The sequence below is a fragment of the Salmo salar genome, chromosome 12 (genome assembly GCF_965601325.2).
Source record: "Salmo salar chromosome 12, fSalSal1, whole genome shotgun sequence".
Lineage (NCBI taxonomy): Eukaryota > Metazoa > Chordata > Actinopteri > Salmoniformes > Salmonidae > Salmo > Salmo salar.
Genome location: NC_138302.1, coordinates 17,890,001 through 17,909,136, shown reverse-complemented (window position 1 = coordinate 17,909,136; position 19,136 = coordinate 17,890,001). Strand labels below are relative to the sequence as shown.

At 51.2% G+C, this 19,136-nt stretch overlaps 1 protein-coding gene across 3 annotated transcripts in view; it reads left to right on the top strand.

The window, feature by feature from the left end:
• LOC106564366 (transmembrane channel-like protein 6) overlaps window positions 1-19,136 on the top strand; it is a 48,009-nt gene that overhangs the window by 6,728 nt on the left and 22,145 nt on the right. For all 3 annotated transcript variants that reach the window (XM_082958655.1, XM_082958656.1, XM_082958657.1), the window contains exons 2-7: window positions 6,577-6,760; window positions 7,936-8,051; window positions 8,130-8,300; window positions 9,140-9,310; window positions 9,452-9,560; window positions 17,529-17,610. In XM_082958655.1, the coding sequence (XP_082814781.1) occupies window positions 6,705-6,760; window positions 7,936-8,051; window positions 8,130-8,300; window positions 9,140-9,310; window positions 9,452-9,560; window positions 17,529-17,610 (705 nt within the window). In that variant the 5' untranslated portion in view covers window positions 6,577-6,704. The remainder of the gene's footprint in view (window positions 1-6,576; window positions 6,761-7,935; window positions 8,052-8,129; window positions 8,301-9,139; window positions 9,311-9,451; window positions 9,561-17,528; window positions 17,611-19,136) is intronic.

Below are 19,136 nucleotides of genomic sequence, written 5' to 3'. Positions count from 1 at the left end.
GAGAGAATGTAGAGAGAATGTAGAGAGAGAGACACTCAAGAGGGGGAGGCTGTGAGAAAATATGGAAATACGTAGGTTATGGATTTGAACGGACTCAAAAGCACAGCCAAGACAATAGAGATTTAGAGATTTAGAGAGAGAGAGAGAGAGAGAGAGAGAGACACAGAGAGAGAGAGACACAGAGATAGAGAGAGAGAGGGACAGAGAGAGAGAGGGACAGAGAGAGAGAGAGGGACAGAGAGAGAGAGAGGGACAGAGAGAGAGAGAGAGAGAGAGAGGGACAGAGAGAGAGAGAGAGAGAGGGACAGAGAGAGAGAGAGAGAGAGGGACAGAGAGAGAGAGAGAGAGAGGGACTGAGAGAGAGAAAGAGAGGGACTGAGAGAGAGAGAGGGACTGAGAGAGAGAAGGAGAGAGAGGGACAGAGAGAGAGAGAGAGAGAGAGAAAGACAGAGAGAGAGAGAGAGAAGGACAGAGAGAGAGAGAGAGAGGACAGAGAGAGAGAGAGAGAGAGGACAGAGAGAGAGAGAGAGGACAGAGAGAGAGAGGACAGAGAGAGAGAGAGAAGGACTGAGAGAGAAGGACAGAGAGAGAGAGAAGGACTGAGAGAGAGAGAGGGACTGAGAGAGGGACTGAGAGAGAGGGACTGAGAGAGAATAGGTCTGTAGGAGAGAAAGAGAGAATATCTAAGATAGAGATATAAGGAGTGAGAGGAGAGAGAATAGACTAGTGAGAAGCTAGACAGGATGTGTAGAATGAACATGTTGAATCCATTCACTTCCACAGTGCAATCATATCTGCCCTGAGCTGTCTGGCTCTGATGAGGTCATCACGGAGAAGTTGTCTGCCAGGAAAAGAACCATGGAACTCCACCCAAGTCACACACACACACACACATAGGGCCCTATAAAATCAGCGTTGCGGACGGAATCAAGGAATCCAGACATTAAAACGGAGTTCCACAATATTCTAAATGTTATTGAATTTAGTAGGAAATCAACCAAATGTATTGAACTTATGAGAACATTTCTTAAGTTTATCATAAGACGTGAACAAAATACATCAGTGATTCCTATTTTCCTGCAACTTTCTGAAACAGTACGGAAATACCCCTGTGGGTGTGTGGGGTGGGTGTGGGGTGGGGGTGTGTGTGTGTGGGGTGTGTGTGTGTGGAATGGGGGTGTGTGGGGTGGGAGTGTGTGTGTGTGGGGGTGGGTGTGTGTGTGTGTGTGTGTGTGTGTGTGTGTGTGTGGGGTGGGTGTGTGTGTGGGGTGTGTGGGGTGGGTGTGTCTGTGTGTGGGTGTGTGTGTGTGTGTGTGGGGGGTGGGTGTGTGTGTGTGTGTGTGTGGGGGGGGTGTGGGGTGTGTGTGGGGTGTGTGTGTGTGTGTGTGTGGGGTGTGTGTGTGTGGGGTGGGGGTGTGTGGGGTGGGTGTGTGTGGGGTGGGTGTGTGTGTGTGGGGTGAGTGTGTGTGGGGTGGGTGGGTGTGTCTGTGTGTGGGGTGGGGGTGGGTGTGTGTGTGGGGTGTGTGGGGTGGGTGTGTCTGTGTGTGGGGTGGGTGTGGGTGGGGGTGTGTGTGTGTGGGGGGGGTGGGGGTGTGTGTGGGGGGGGTGTGTCTGTGTGTGGGGTGGGTGGGGTGGGGGTGTGTGTGTGTGGGGTGGGGGTGTGTGTGTGTGTGGGGTGGGTGTGTGTGTGTGGGGTGGGTGTGTGTGTGTGGGGTGGGTGGGTGTGTGGGGTGGGTGTGTCTGTGTGTGGGGTGGGGGTGGGTGGGTGTGTGTGTGTGTGTGTGTGGGGTGGGGGTGTGTGTGTGGGGGGTGGGGGGGTGTGGGGTGGGTGTGTCTGTGTGTGGGGTGGGGGTGTGTGTGTGTGTGGGGTGGGGGTGGGTGTGTGTGTGGGGGTGTGTGTGTGTGTGTGTGGGGGTGTGTGTGTGTGTGTGTGGGGGGTGGGGGGGTGTGTGTGGGGGGTGGGGGGTGTGTGTGTGGGGGGTGGGGTGGTGTGTGTGGGGGTGTGTGTGTGTGTGGGGGGGTGTGTGTGTGGGGGGGGGGGGGGGGTGTGGTGTGGGGTGGGTGTGTGTGTATCTCTACATTTTGTGTGGCCGTTAGCGATGATGCTATTGATAACCTTCTTCTGATAGAGAAGGAAAGGCTTTGGACAGCGGTCTGTTAGTGTAGTGGACAGCGGTCTGTTAGTGTAGTGTAGTGGACAGCGGTCTGTTATTGTAGTGTAGTGGACAGCGGTCTGTTAGTGTAGTGTAGTGGACAGCGGTCTGTTAGTGTAGTGGACAGCGGTCTGTTAGTGTAGTGGACAGCGGTCTGTTAGTGTAGTGGACAGCGGTCTGTTAGTGTAGTGTAGTGGACAGCGGTCTGTTAGTGTAGTGTAGTGGACAGCGGTCTGTTATTGTAGTGTAGTGGACAGCGGTCTGTTATTGTAGTGTAGTGGACAGCGGTCTGTTAGTGTAGTGTAGTGGACAGCGGTCTGTTAGTGTAGTGGACAGCGGTCTGTTAGTGTAGTGGACAGCGGTCTGTTAGTGTAGTGGACAGCGCTCTGTTAGTGTAGTGTAGTGGACAGCGGTCTGTTAGTGTAGTGGACAGCGGTCTGGTAGTGTAGTGGACAGCGGTCTGTTAGTGTAGTGTAGTGGACAGCGGTCTGTTAGTGTAGTGTAGTGGACAGCGGTCTGTTAGTGTAGTGTAGTGGACAGCGGTCTGTTAGTGTAATGTAGTGGACAGCGGTCTGTTAGTGTAGTGTAGTGGACAGCGGTCTGTTAGTGTAGTGGACAGCGGTCTGTTAGTGTAGTGGACAGCGGTCTGTTAGTGTAGTGGACAGCGGTCTGTTAGTGTAGTGGACAGCGGTCTGTTAGTGTAGTGGACAGCGGTCTGTTAGTGTAGTGGACAGCGGTCTGTTAGTGTAGTGGACAGCGGTCTGTTATTGTAGTGTAGTGGACAGCGGTCTGTTATTGTAGTGTAGTGGACAGCGGTCTGTTATTGTAGTGTAGTGGACAGCGGTCTGTTATTGTAGTGTAGTGGACAGCGGTCTGTTATTGTAGTGTAGTGGACAGCGGTCTGTTATTGTAGTGTAGTGGACAGCGGTCTGTTATTGTAGTGTAGTGGACAGCGGTCTGTTATTGTAGTGTAGTGGACAGCGGTCTGTTATTGTAGTGTAGTGGACAGCGGTCTGTTAGTGTAGTGTAGTGGACAGCGGTCTGTTAGTGTAGTGTAGTGGACAGCGGTCTGTTAGTGTAGTGTAGTGGACAGCGGTCTGTTAGTGTAGTGTAGTGGACAGCGGTCTGTTAGTGTAGTGTAGTGGACAGCGGTCTGTTAGTGTAGTGTAGTGGACAGCGGTCTGTTAGTGTAGTGGACAGTGGACTGTTATTGTAGTGTAGTGTAGTGGACAGCGGTCTGTTAGTGTAGTGGACAGCGGTCTGTTAGTGTAGTGTTGTGGACAGCGGTCTGTTAGTGTAGTGTAGTGGACAGCGGTCTGTTAGTGTAGTGTAGTGGACAGCGGTCTGTTAGTGTAGTGTAGTGGACAGCGGTCTGTTAGTGTAGTGGACAGTGGACTGTCCCTGTCCCAGCAGACTGTCCCAGCAGACTGTCCCTGCAGACTGTCCCTGTCCCAGCAGACTGTCCCTGTCCCTGTCCCAGCAGACTGTCCCTGTCCCAGCAGACTGTCCCAGCAGACTGTCCCTGTCCCAGTAGACTCCCAGCAGACTGTCCCTGCAGACTGTCCCTGTCCCTGCAGACTGTCCCTGTCTCAGTAGATACCCTGTCCCAGCAGACTGTCCCTGTCCCAGCAGACTGTCCCTGTCCCAGCAGACTGTCCCAGCAGACTGTCCCTGTCCCAGCAGACTGACCCTGGCCCAGCAGACTGTCCCTGTCCCAGCAGACTGTCCCAGCAGACTGTCCCTGTCCCAGCAGACTGTCCCTGTCCCAGCAGACTGTCCCAGCAGACTGTCCCTGTCCCAGCAGACTGTCCCTGTCCCAGCAGACTGTCCCAGCAGACTGTCCCTGTCCCAGCAGACTGTCCCAGCAGACTGACCCTGGCCCAGCAGACTGTCCCTGGCCCAGCAGACTGTCCCAGCAGACTGTCTCTGTCCCAGTAGGGGTGTTAGGCTAGATGCAGCTATTTACATGTTGTCACAATAGACATGATCAACAGGTTGGTACAAACTCAGTTAGTTTTCTGTCCCATAACTCAAGGGGAGTTACATGTAGCGATCTAGAGCAACACAGTCTGATTAGTGATGGAATGTTGTTGTTTTAATCATCATTGCAAACATTGTCTAAGCAGGAGGCAGGCAGGTGGTCAAAGTAGTACTGTTCTTTTTTCAGCATCTCTGGCTGGTGGCTACGATATGACAGCATCTCTGGCTGGTGGCTACGATATGGCAGCATCTCTGGCTGGTGGCTACGATATGGCAGCATCTCTGGCTGGTGGCTACGATATGGCAGCATCTCTGGCTGGTGGCTACGATATGACAGCATCTCTGGCTGGTGGCTACGATATGACAGCATCTCTGGCTGGTGGCTACGATATGGCAGCATCTCTGGCTGGTGGCTACGATATGGCAGCATCTCTGGCTGGTGGCTACGATATGGCAGCATCTCTGGCTGGTGGCTACGATATGACAGCATCTCTGGCTGGTGGCTAGGATATGACAGCATCTCTGGCTGGTGGCTACGATATGGCAGCATCTCTGGCTGGTGGCTACGATATGGCAGCATCTCTGGCTGGTGGCTACGATATGACAGCATCTCTGGCTGGTGGCTACGATATGGCAGCATCTCTGGCTGGTGGCTACGATATGGCAGCATCTCTGGCTGGTGGCTACGATATGGCAGCATCTCTGGCTGGTGGCTACGATATGACAGCATCTCTGGCTGGTGGCTAGGATATGACAGCATCTCTGGCTGGTGGCTACGATATGGCAGCATCTCTGGCTGGTGGCTACGATATGGCAGCATCTCTGGCTGGTGGCTACGATATGGCAGCATCTCTGGCTGGTGGCTACGATATGGCAGCATCTCTGGCTGGTGGCTACGATATGGTAGCATCTCTGGCTGGTGGCTACGATATGGTAGCATCTCTGGCTGGTGGCTACGATATGGCAGCATCTCTGGCTGGTGGCTACGATATGGCAGCATCTCTGGCTGGTGGCTACGATATGGCAGCATCTCTGGCTGGTGGCTACGATATGGCAGCATCTCTGGCTGGTGGCTACGATATGGCAGCATCTCTGGCTGGTGGCTACGATATGGCAGCATCTCTGGCTGGTGGCTACGATATGGCAGCAGCTACAAAGATTTGCCTACATCGTCACACAAAACAAGGATTTATTTTGTTCCAATGTGGAGGGACTGTGTTCTGCTTGTGTTACTGCAATATCCATTACAACAGACAGAGAATGTTGTCGCCTTCATTATGGCCTTGAATGTTGGTTCAAATCGCCGTGGGGTTCTGTATTCTCAGCCAGGGTCATAATCCTATACTTTAATGCTCTTCTCTGATCACTTCCTTGTCCTGTGTTGTTCGCTCTGAGCTTTACAACTCTGGGAAGCTTTAGTCTTTAGTTCATTAGCTCAGTATGGAACATCTGGGACCAGTTGTCTTGAACTCTAAACGCTAGGACACACACACACACACACACACACACACACACACACACACACACACACACACACACACACACACACACACACACACACACACACACACACACACCACCAGGTTGAAATAAGCATGATGTTTGTAATTATGCTACATGGGCTTAAATGTGTTTCATAGCAACAGGACAGGAAGTGTCTGCTTTGTCTCTGAGTTGGGACTAAACAGCACAACACAGATTTTAGGATTAAACAAACCTGAACTCCTACAATGGCCGTCCTATTCATCACATAATCAGGATGTTCATTCCAGTCTGGGTGGATGACAGTGGCTGTCCTATTCATCACATAATCAGGATGTTCATTCCAGTCTGAGTGGATGACAGTGGCCGTCCTATTCATCACATAATCAGGATGCTTGGTGTATATTAGTGATGCACCGACATGACATTTTTGGCCGATACTGCTATCCTGCTATCCTGCTCGATCCACACAGCAGACATTGTGGGCTAGGTTAGGAATGCTGTATTGCACGTGTAGTGCCAAATTTTCCATGGCGTCATTACGTCATGTACCTACGTTATATAGGTAAGCACGTCAGCTTTGACATCGGTTTTGCACATCAGCGTTTAACTAGACATCGGGCCGATACCGATGTTGGCATTTTTAGCTAATATCGTCCGATTCCGATATGTTCACCGATATATCATTCATCCCTGGTGTATAGGCCTGGTATGATGTAGGCCTGGTACTGTATTCAAACACTTCTGGTGAAACACACACACACCAACTGCTGTTACTATGTTTTGTTGGTGTGATAAAGAACTGCTTTAACGACGTGTGTGTGTGTGTGCTACTAGAAGACAAGCTGAAACACGAAGGAGAGGAGAGACCTTCAATCACCACACCTTATCATTCCTAACATTCCTCTCTATCTCTTTCTCTCTATCTCTCTCTCTCTATCTCTCTCTCTCTGTCTCTCAGGTAGTTTTTACAACACTATGCTAGGAGAGTGGAGTGGCGGGACTAAGCGGACAAGGGTGTGACCCTTCTCTGTGATTGGTTGACAGACTGACGGATAAAGAGAACGAGACAGACAGCAGGGGAGAGAGATGGCTCACAATGTCAACTTTGACCTGACTGCTCAACACATGGAGGCTGGCCTGGAGTGAGTATAATCAGACTATATCAGTGGAGGCTGGTGAGGGAGGACGGCTCATAATAATGGCTGAATGGAATGGTATCAAAACGCATGTGGTTGATGCCATTCCATTGTCTCCATTCCATTCCTCCTTGACCTCCTTCCACATTTCCTCTGTCCTCTGCCTTTCTTCATCCTCCTCTTCAAGAACAAACTTGTATCGATCTACTTCTCTCCTATGGAGAGTTCCTTAGGTAAAAAAACGACAGTTTGTGTTCCAGTCTGTTATCTGTGTTGAGAGAGGAGGGGTATCACTCTCTGTTTGATGTGCTATTGGCTTCCCAATGTGTCTGTCTCTCTCTCTGTCTCTGTCGCTCTCTCTCTGTCGCTCTCTCTCTGTCTCTCTCTCTCTCTGTCTCTGATGTGTAGATGTTCAGGTAAACTGAAGAGAGGGTTAAAATAAGACAATGACAGAGTTAACTGTCTGTTTGATGTTCTTTGAGGCAACTTTTTGAGGCCCAATTCTACACAGTACCAGTATCCAGCCAGACCCATTGTTCCCACAGAACAGACTGACTGTGTTTGTTGGACTGTTTGACTAGTCTTTGTTCCTTTGTGGTGCGTGCGCGTGTGTGTTGTATTTACTGAGGAGAATCTACTGAGTGAGTCACTTCCTGTGGTGTTCAGCTGCAGGGTCCCTGGGGAACAAAAGGCTTGTGATTGTGGTTCCTTTCAAATGTGGTGTTAAAGGCCATGAAATATGTGACATGAAGAGTTGTCAGGGCTTGTCAAGATGGCTGAATCCTAGTGGTGAGGAGTGTTTACACCATAGCTGTTTTTCTGAACACGTGTGTGTGTGTGTGTGTCTGACCCACTGAAGTACCCCCTCTCTCTTTTAAATGTCATGTTATGTCTATATACAGTGTTGTAACGATGTGCAAATAGTTAAAGTACAAAAGGGAAAATAAATAAACATAAATATTGGTTGTATTTACAATGGTGTTTGTTCTTCACTGGTTGTCCTTTTCTTGTGGCAACAGGTCACAGACCTTGCTGCTGTGATGGCACACTGTGGTATTTCACCCAGTAGATATGAGAGTTTATTGGGTTTGTTTTCTAATTGTCTGTCTGTCTGTCTGTCTGTCTGTCTGTCTGTCTGTCTGTCTGTCTGTCTGTCTGTCTCTCTCTCTCTCTCTCTCCAGGAGCCCAGTGGATGAAGAGGGGGTTCATGACTCCTTTAACCAGCTGATAGAGGATCAGAGACAGGAAGCCTTTGAGCTGCAGGAACTACAGAGAGAACTGGACGAGGAGGAAAGAGGTAGTGTGTGTGTGACTGTGTATAAGAGAAAAACTGTGTGTGTGTATACAGACGTAAACGTCATACTCCTTCCTCCAGACAGTGTAGCCTACCTGTCCAGCCCTGGTCGGGAGATATGGCGTGGGAGCCAGGGGAGGGGTGAGGAGGGGGAGGATGAGGAGGAGGGGAGACAGTTAGACCCCCTTATAGAGGAACGCTGGTCCTCCGCCACCCTCAAAGTCCTCTCCTCTATGCCCAGCCGCACCATCGGTAAGTCACCCCTACGACACCCTTATGACATACTTATGACACCTCTACGACACTCTTATTACCGTCTTAAGATGGTTGTATGTACACCTAACTAGTATTTCTTCTGTTCACGCTTCATGAGAGAGAGAGCGAGGTAGTTTCAGAAGTCTAAACTATTTCTGCCGTTGTCATGTGACTGTTAGTTCCTCTAGATAGCAGGTGCACCAGCAGGCAGGCAGGCAGGCAGGCAGCCAGCCAGCCAGCCAGCCACTATCAACACATCAACAGATACTGTATCTAACACAGTGGCTCTAAAAACACCATGGCACAAACTACACTTCTGTTCCTCTACAAGACATAGTTTATCTACACACCTCCCCTCGCCCCCCTGTTAACTTCCTGTCCTCTCTCTAGGTCGTAGTCGAGGTGCTATCATCTCTCAGTACTAGACCCTGTTAACTTCCTGTCCTCTCTCTAGGTCGTAGTGGAGGTGCTATCATCTCTCAGTACTAGACCCTGTTAACTTCCTGTCCTCTCTCTAGGTCGTAGTCGAGGTGCTATCATCTCTCAGTACTAGACCCTGTTAACTTCCTGTCCTCTCTCTAGGTCGTAGTGGAGAGCTATCATCTCTCAGTACTAGACCCTGTTAACTTCCTGTCCTCTCTCTAGGTCGTAGTGGAGAGCTATCATCTCTCAGTACTAGACCCTGTTAACTTCCTGTCCTCTCTCTAGGTCGTAGTGGAGGTGCTATCATCTCTCAGTACTAGACCCTGTTAACTTCCTGTCCTCTCTCTAGGTCGTAGTCGAGGTGCTATCATCTCTCAGTACTAGACCCTGTTAACTTCCTGTCCTCTCTCTAGGTCGTAGTCGAGGTGCTATCATCTCTCAGTACTATAACAGGACCATGAAGTTGAGAAGACGCAGACAGAGCAGGCCTTCCATAAAAGACTTTTCCCGCTCCGCACGGCCCAGTATCCGTGGTTACGGCATGGAGTCAGACTGCATGGAGACCGAGGGCGTGGATGAGGAGGGTGAGGTCACTCACTTAAACGTTACACACGCACTGAAATACCAACATTTTTGTTGTTGTAATGATGTCATAAACTACGCATAACTAATGTGTGTGTGTGTGTGTGTGTGTGTGTGTGCGCGTCTTTGCGTGCGCGCTGCAGGGCGTAAGCGGGACCACTTGGTCAACAACCTTCAGAACCTCTCTCTGAGTGACCGGGTCAGGATGCTGCGAGCCATGCCTCTCTCTGTGGCAGAGAAGAGTGAACTAAGGTATCTATACTCCTCTACCATCCCTCTATCCTGCTGTCCATCTCTCTCTCTCTTTCTCCATCCCTCTATCCTGCTGTCCATCTCTCTCTCTCTTTCTCCATCCCTCTATCCTGCTGTCCATCTCTCTCTCTTTCTCCATCCCTCTATCCTGCTGTCCATCTCTCTCTTTCTTTCTCCATCCCTCTATCCTGCTGTCCATCTCTCTCTCTTTCTCCATCCCTCTATCCTGCTGTCCATCTCTCTCTTTCTTTCTCCATCCCTCTATCCTGCTGTCCATATCTCTCTCTCTTTCTCCATCCCTCTATCCTGCTGTCCATCTCTCTCTCTTTCTCCATCCCTCTATCCTGCTGTCCATCTCTCTCTCTCTCTCTTTCTCCATCCCTCTATCCTGCTGTCCATCTCTCTCTCTCTTTCTCCATCCCTCTATCCTGCTGTCCATCTCTCTCTTTCTTTCTCCATCCCTCTATCCTGCTGTCCATCTCTCTCTCTCTCTCTTTCTCCATCCCTCTATCCTGCTGTCCATATCTCTCTCTCTCTCTTTCTCCATCCCTCTATCCTGCTGTCCATATCTCTCTCTCTCTCTTTTTCTCCATCCCTCTATCCTGCTGTCCATATCTCTCTCTCTCTCTCTTTCTCCATCCCTCTATCCTGCTGTCCATCTCTCTCTCTTTCTCCATCCCTCTATCCTGCTGTCCATCTCTCTCTCTCTTTCTCCATCCCTCTATCCTGCTGTCCATCTCTCTCTCTCTTTCTCCCTCTATCCTGCTGTCCATCTCTCTCTCTCTTTCTACATCCCTCTATCCTGCTTTCCATCTCTCTCTCTTTCTCCATCCCTCTATCCTGCTGTCCATCTCTCTCTCTCTCTTTCTCCATCCCTCTATCCTGCTGTCCATCTCTCTCTCTCTTTCTCCATCCCTCTATCCTGCTGTCCATCTCTCTCTCTTTCTCCATCCCTCTATCCTGCTGTCCATCCATCTCTCTCTCTCTTTCTACATCCCTCTATCCTGCTGTCCATCTCTCTCTCTTTCTCCATCCCTCTATCCTGCTGTCCATCTCTCTCTCTCTCTTTCTCCATCCCTCTATCCTGCTGTCCATCTCTCTCTCTTTCTCCATCCCTCTATCCTGCTGTCCATCTCTCTCTCTCTCGTTCTCCATCCCTCTATCCTGCTGTCCATCTCTCTCTCTCTCTTTCTCCATCCCTCTATCCTGCTGTCCATCTCTCTCTATCTCTTTCTCCAGCCCTCTATCCTGCTGTCCATATCTTTCTCTCTCTTTCTCCATCCCTCTATCCTGCTGTCCATCTCTCTCTCTCTTTCTCCATCCCTCTATCCTGCTGTCCATCTTTCCCTCTCATTCTCCATCCCTCTATCCTGCTGTCCATCTCTCTCTCTCTTTCTCCATCCCTCTATCCTGCTGTCCATCTCTCTCTTTCTTTCTCCATCCCTCTATCCTGCTGTCCATATCTCTCTCTCTCTCGTTCTCCATCCCTCTATCCTGCTGTCCATCTCTCTCTCTCTCTTTCTCCATCCCTCTATCCTGCTGTCCATATCTCTCTCTCTCTCTCTTTCTCCATCCCTCTATCCTGCTGTCCATATCTCTCTCTCTCTCTCTTTCTCCATCCCTCTATCCTGCTGTCCATCTCTCTCTCTCTTTCTCCATCACCTCTATCCTGCTGTCCATCTCTCTCTCTCTTTCTCCATCCCTCTATCCTGCTGTCCATCTCTCTCTCTCTTTCTCCATCCCTCTATCCTGCTGTCCATCTCTCTCTCTCTCTTTCTCCATCCCTCTATCCTGCTGTCCATCTCTCTCTCTCTTTCTCCATCCCTCTATCCTGCTGTCCATCTCTCTCTCTTTCTCCATCCCTCTATCCTGCTGTCCATCTCTCTCTCGTTCTCCATCCCTCTATCCTGCTGTCCATATCTCTCTCTCTCGTTCTCCATCCCTCTATCCTGCTGTCCATCTCTCTCTCTCTCGTTCTCCATCCCTCTATCCTGCTGTCCATCTCTCTCTCGTTCTCCATCCCTCTATCCTGCTGTCCATATCTCTCTCTCTCGTTCTCCATCCCTCTATCCTGCTGTCCATCTCTCTCTCTCTCGTTCTCCATCCCTCTATCCTGCTGTCCATCTCTCTCTCTCTCTCTCGTTCTCCATCCCTCTATCCTGCTGTCCATATCTCTCTCTCTCGTTCTCCATCCCTCTATCCTGCTGTCCATATCTCTCTCTCTCGTTCTCCATCCCTCTATCCTGCTGTCCATCTCTCTCTCTCTCGTTCTCCATCCCTCTATCCTGCTGTCCATCTCTCTCTCTCTCGTTCTCCATCCCTCTATCCTGCTGTCCATATCCCTCTCTCTCTTTCTCCATCCCTCTATCCTGCTGTCCATCTCTCTCTCTCTTTCTCCATCCCTCTATCCTGCTGTCCATCTCTCTCTCTCTTTCTCCATCCCTCTATCCTGCTGTCCATCTCTCTCTCTCTTTCTCCATCCCTCTATCCTGCTGTCCATCTCTCTCTCTCTCTTTCTCCATCCCTCTATCCTGCTGTCCACCTCTCTCTCTTTCTCCATCCCTCTATCCTGCTGTCCATCTCTCTCTCTCTCGTTCTCCATCCCTCTATCCTGCTGTCCATCTCTCTCTCTCTCGTTCTCCATCCCTCTATCCTGCTGTCCATCTCTCTCTCTCTCGTTCTCCATCCCTCTATCCTGCTGTCCATCTCTCTCTCTCTCTCTCGTTCTCCATCCCTCTATCCTGCTGTCCATCTCTCTCTCTCTTTCTCCATCCCTCTATCCTGCTGTCCATCTCTCTCTCTCTCGTTCTCCATCCCTCTATCCTGCTGTCCATCTCTCTCTCTCTTTCTCCATCCCTCTATCCTGCTGTCCATCTCTCTCTCTCTTTCTCCATCCCTCTATCCTGCTGTCCATCTCTCTCTCTCTCTTTCTCCATCCCTCTATCCTGCTGTCCATCTCTCTCTCTCTCGTTCTCCATCCCTCTATCCTGCTGTCCATCTCTCTCTCTCTCGTTCTCCATCCCTCTATCCTGCTGTCCATCTCTCTCTCTCTCGTTCTCCATCCCTCTATCCTGCTGTCCATCTCTCTCTCTCTCGTTCTCCATCCCTCTATCCTGCTGTCCATCTCTCTCTCTCTCGTTCTCCATCCCTCTATCCTGCTGTCCATCTCTCTCTCTCTCGTTCTCCATCCCTCTATCCTGCTGTCCATATCCCTCTCTCTCTTTCTCCATCCCTCTATCCTGCTGTCCATCTCTCTCTCTCTTTCTCCATCCCTCTATCCTGCTGTCCATCTCTCTCTCTCTCTTTCTCCATCCCTCTATCCTGCTGTCCATCTCTCTCTCTCTTTCTCCATCCCTCTATCCTGCTGTCCATCTCTCTCTCTCTTTCTCCATCCCTCTATCCTGCTGTCCATCTCTCTCTCTTTCTCCATCCCTCTATCCTGCTGTCCATCTCTCTCTCTTTCTCCATCCCTCTATCCTGCTGTCCATCTCTCTCTCTCTTTCTCCATCCCTCTATCCTGCTGTCCATCTCTCTCTCTTTCTCCATCCCTCTATCCTGCTGTCCACCTCTCTTTCTCCATCCCTCTATCCTGCTGTCCACCTCTCTGTCTTTCTCCATACCTCTATCTTGCTGTCCATCTCTCTCTCTCTTTCTCCATCCCTCTATCCTGCTGTCCATCTCTCTCTCTTTCTCCATCCCTCTATCCTGCTGTCCATCTCTCTCTCTCTCTTTCTCCATCCCTCTATCCTGCTGTCCATCTCTCTCTCTCTCGTTCTCCATCCCTCTATCCTGCTGTCCATCTCTCTCTCTCTCGTTCTCCATCCCTCTATCCTGCTGTCCATCTCTCTCTCTCTCGTTCTCCATCCCTCTATCCTGCTGTCCATCTCTCTCTCTCTCTCGTTCTCCATCCCTCTATCCTGCTGTCCATCTCTCTCTCTCTCTTTCTCCATCCCTCTATCCTGCTGTCCATCTCTCTCTCTCTTTCTACATCCCTCTATCCTGCTGTCCATCTCTCTCTCTCTCGTTCTCCATCCCTCTATCCTGCTGTCCATATCTCTCTCTCTCTCTCTTTCTCCATCCCTCTATCCTGCTGTCCATCTCTCTCTCTCTTTCTCCATCCCTCTATCCTGCTGTCCATCTCTCTCTCTCTTTCTCCATCCCTCTATCCTGCTGTCCATCTCTCTCTCTCTTTCTCCATCCCTCTATCCTGCTGTCCATCTCTCTCTCTCTTTCTCCATCCCTCTATCCTGCTGTCCATCTCTCTCTCTCTCTTTCTCCATCCCTCTATCCTGCTGTCCATCTCTCTCTCTCTTTCTCCATCCCTCTATCCTGCTGTCCATCTCTCTCTCTCTCGTTCTCCATCCCTCTATCCTGCTGTCCATCTCTCTCTCTCTCGTTCTCCATCCCTCTATCCTGCTGTCCATCTCTCTCTCTCTCTCGTTCTCCATCCCTCTATCCTGCTGTCCATCTCTCTCTCTCTCTTTCTCCATCCCTCTATCCTGCTGTCCATCTCTCTCTCTCTCTTTCTCCATCCCTCTATCCTGCTGTCCATCTCTCTCTCTCTCGTTCTCCATCCCTCTATCCTGCTGTCCATATCTCTCTCTCTCTCTCTTTCTCCATCCCTCTATCCTGCTGTCCATCTCTCTCTCTCTTTCTCCATCCCTCTATCCTGCTGTCCATCTCTCTCTCTCTTTCTCCATCCCTCTATCCTGCTGTCCATCTCTCTCTCTCTCTTTCTCCATCCCTCTATCCTGCTGTCCATCTCTCTCTCTCTTTCTCCATCCCTCTATCCTGCTGTCCATATCTCTCTCTCTCGTTCTCCATCCCTCTATCCTGCTGTCCATCTCTCTCTCTCTCGTTCTCCATCCCTCTATCCTGCTGTCCATCTCTCTCTCGTTCTCCATCCCTCTATCCTGCTGTCCATATCTCTCTCTCTCGTTCTCCATCCCTCTATCCTGCTGTCCATCTCTCTCTCTCTCGTTCTCCATCCCTCTATCCTGCTGTCCATCTCTCTCTCTCTCGTTCTCCATCCCTCTATCCTGCTGTCCATCTCTCTCTCTCCTCGTTCTCCATCCCTCTATCCTGCTGTCCATCTCTCTCTCTCTCGTTCTCCATCCCTCTATCCTGCTGTCCATCTCTCTCTCTCTCGTTCTCCATCCCTCTATCCTGCTGTCCATCTCTCTCTCTCTCGTTCTCCATCCCTCTATCCTGCTGTCCATATCCCTCTCTCTCTTTCTCCATCCCTCTATCCTGCTGTCCATCTCTCTCTCTCGTTCTCCATCCCTCTATCCTGCTGTCCATCTCTCTCTCTCTTTCTCCATCCCTCTATCCTGCTGTCCATCTCTCTCTCTCTTTCTCCATCCCTCTATCCTGCTGTCCATCTCTCTCTCTCTTTCTCCATCCCTCTATCCTGCTGTCCACCTCTCTCTCTTTCTCCATCCCTCTATCTTGCTGTCCATCTCTCTCTCTCTTTCTCCATCCCTCTATCCTGCTGTCCATCTCTCTCTCTTTCTCCATCCCTCTATCCTGCTGTCCATCTCTCTCTCTCTCGTTCTCCATCCCTCTATCCTGCTGTCCATCTCTCTCTCTCTCGTTCTCCATCCCTCTATCCTGCTGTCCATCTCTCTCTCTCTCGTTCTCCATCCCTCTATCCTGCTGTCCATCTCTCTCTCTCTCTCTCGTTCTCCATCCCTCTATCCTGCTGTCCATCTCTCTCTCTCTTTCTCCATCCCTCTATCCTGCTGTCCATCTCTCTCTCTCTCGTTCTCCATCCCTCTATCCTGCTGTCCATCTCTCTCTCTCTTTCTCCATCCCTCTATCCTGCTGTCCATCTCTCTCTCTCTTTCTCCATCCCTCTATCCTGCTGTCCATCTCTCTCTCTCTCTTTCTCCATCCCTCTATCCTGCTGTCCATCTCTCTCTCTCTCGTTCTCCATCCCTCTATCCTGCTGTCCATCTCTCTCTCTCTCGTTCTCCATCCCTCTATCCTGCTGTCCATCTCTCTCTCTCTCGTTCTCCATCCCTCTATCCTGCTGTCCATCTCTCTCTCTCTCGTTCTCCATCCCTCTATCCTGCTGTCCATCTCTCTCTCTCTCGTTCTCCATCCCTCTATCCTGCTGTCCATATCCCTCTCTCTCTTTCTCCATCCCTCTATCCTGCTGTCCATCCCTCTCTCTCTTTCTCCATCCCTCTATCCTGCTGTCCATCTCTCTCTCTCTTTCTCCATCCCTCTATCCTGCTGTCCATCTCTCTCTCTCTTTCTCCATCCCTCTATCCTGCTGTCCATCTCTCTCTCTTTCTCCATCCCTCTATCCTGCTGTCCATCTCTCTCTCTTTCTCCATCCCTCTATCCTGCTGTCCACCTCTCTCTCTTTCTCCATCCCTCTATCTTGCTGTCCATCTCTCTCTCTCTTTCTCCATCCCTCTATCCTGCTGTCCATCTCTCTCTCTCTTTCTCCATCCTGCTGTCCATCTCTCTCTCTCTTTCTCCATCCTGCTGTCCATCTCTCTCTCTCTCTTTCTCCATCCCTCTATCCTGCTGTCCATCTCTCTCTCTCTCTTTCTCCATCCCTCTATCCTGCTGTCCATCTCTCTCTCTCTCGTTCTCCATCCCTCTATCCTGCTGTCCATCTCTCTCTCTCTCGTTCTCCATCCCTCTATCCTGCTGTCCATCTCTCTCTCTCTCGTTCTCCATCCCTCTATCCTGCTGTCCATCTCTCTCTCTCTCTCGTTCTCCATCCCTCTATCCTGCTGTCCATCTCTCTCTCTCTCTCGTTCTCCATCCCTCTATCCTGCTGTCCATCTCTCTCTCTCTTTCTCCATCCCTCTATCCTGCTGTCCATCTATCTCTCTCTTTCTCAATCCCTCTATACTGCTGTCCATCTCTCTCTCTCTTTCTCCATCCCTCTATACTGCTGTCCATATCTCTCTCTCTCTGTCTATTTCTCCTATCTATCCTCTCTCGCTCTCTCTCCTTTCAATTCAAGGGCTTTATTGGCATGGGAAACATATGTTAGCATTGCCGAAGCAAGGGAAGTAGATAATAATATACAAAAGTTAAATCAACAAAAATCAACAGTAAACATTACACTCACAGAAGTATGTCTCTCTCTCTCTCTCCTCCCTGCAGCTCTATCAATAGGTCTCTTCCACAAGCGAGTGACAGAGGAATAGAGTATCATCTTGTAACCACCATCCCTCTCTCTCTCCCCTCCTCCCTCTCTCCCCCATCTCTCTCTCTCCCCTCCTCCCCCTCTCTCTCCCCTCCTCCCTCTCTCTCCCCTCCTCCCTCTCTCTCCCCTCCTCCCTCTCTCCCCCATCCCTCTCTCCCCCATCCCCCTCTCTCCCCTCCTCCCTCTCTCCCCTCCTCCCTCTCTCCCCCATCCCTCTCTCTCCCCCATCCCTCTCTCTCCCCCATCCCTCTCTCTCCCCTCCTCCCTCTCTCCCCCATCCCTCTCTCTCCCCATCCCTCTCTCCCCCCATCCCTCTCTCTCCCCTCCTCCCTCTCTCCCCCCTCCTCCCTCTCTCCCCCATCCCTCTCTCTCCCCTCCTCCCTCTCTTCCCCCATCCCTCTCTCTCCCCTCCTCCCTCTCTTCCCCCATCCCTCTCTCTCCCCTCCTCCCTCTCTCTCCCCTCCTCCCTCTCTCTCCCCTCCTCCCTCTCTCTCCCCCATCCCTCTCTCTCCCCTCCTCCCTCTCTCTCCCCTCCTCCCTCTCTCCCCCATCCCTCTCTCTCCCCTCCTCCCTCTCTCTCCCCTCCTCCCTCTCTCCCCTCCTCCCTCTCTCTCCCCCCTCCTCCCTCTCTCTCCCCTCCTCCCTCTCTCCCCTCCTCCCTCTCTCTCCCCCCATCCCTCTCTCTCCCCTCCTCCCTCTCTCTCCCCTCCTCCCTCTCTCTCCCCCCATCCCTCTCTCTCCCCTCCTCCCTCTCTCTCCCCTCCGCCCTCTCTCCCCCCATCCCCCTCTCTCTCCAGGAGGTTGGCTGACAGGAAGGGTCAACGCTCCAATCACAGTCAGATCCCGTGTTGCAGCCAGCTCAAGTATCACATCATCATTGTAAGTCACACAGTCACATCTCCTGCTCCAATATTACATTGGTCCAGTTTCGGATACATTTCAGGCGGCCATCAGATTGCTGGATCATGTGATGTGGTTGCTCTCTGACATGTTGAACACCTATCCAGGCCTCAGCTGATCTGTCTAGACAGCAGTCATGGTGTTTCTCCTAGTTTCTGTGGAAGTCAGGGGTTTACAGCTGTGGTCTCCCAGCGGTCGTCACAGACAGCCAGACAGCCAGACAGCCAGGGAGACAGCCGGCCAGCCAGACAGACAGACAGCCGGCCAGACAGACAGACAGCCAGACAGACAGCCAGACAGACAGCCAGGGAGACAGCCAGGGAGACAGCCGGCCAGCCAGACAGCCGGCCAGCCAGACAGCCGGCCAGACAGACAGACAGCCGGCCAGACAGACAGACAGCCAGACAGACAGCCAGGGAGACAGCCGGCCAGCCAGACAGACAGACAGCCGGCCAGACAGACAGACAGCCAGGGAGACAGCCAGGGAGACAGCCGGCCAGCCAGACAGACAGACAGCCGGCCAGACAGACAGACAGCCAGACAGACAGCCAGGGAGACAGCCGGCCAGCCAGACAGACAGACAGCCGGCCAGACAGACAGACAGCCAGACAGACAGCCAGACAGACAGACAGCCGGCCAGCCAGACAGACAGACAGCCGGCCAGACAGACAGACAGCCAGATAGCCAGCCAGACAGCCAGACAGCCAGCCACAGATAGACAGCCAGACAGCCAGCCAGATAGCCAGCCAGACAGACAGCCAGACAGACAGATGTATGTGATGTTGGTGGGTGTTTCCTGTAGCTGTGTATCTACTGATAGTGTTCTAGTCCAGTTGTCCAGGACTTAATGTCCCTGTGAGGGTGAATCATACGGTCCATTCTCTTAGACTAGGCCCTGCTCATTATGGGTGAATCATAAGGTCCATTCTCTTAGACTAGGCCCTACTCATTATGGGTGAATCATACGGTCCATTCTCTTAGACTAGGCCCTGCTCATTATGGGTGAATCATACGGTCCATTCTCTTAGACTAGGCCCTGCTCATTATGGGTGAATCATACGGTCCATTCTCTTAGACTAGGCCCTGCTCATTATGGGTGAATCATACGGTCCATTCTCTTAGACTAGGCCCTGCTCATTATGGGTGAATCATACGGTCCATTCTCTTAGACTAGGCCCTGCTCATTATGGGTGAATCATACGGTCCATTCTCTTAGACTAGGCCCTGCTCATTATGGGTGAATCATACGGTCCATTCTCTTAGACTAGGCCCTGCTCATTATGGGTGAATCATACGGTCCATTCTCTTAGACTAGGCCCTGCTCATTATGGGTGAATCATACGGTCCATTCTCTTAGACTAGGCCCTGCTCATTATGGGTGAATCATACGGTCCATTCTCTTAGACTAGGCCCTGCTCATTATGGGTGAATCATACGGTCCATTCTCTTAGACTAGGCCCTGCTCATTATGGGTGAATCATACGGTCCATTCTCTTAGACTAGGC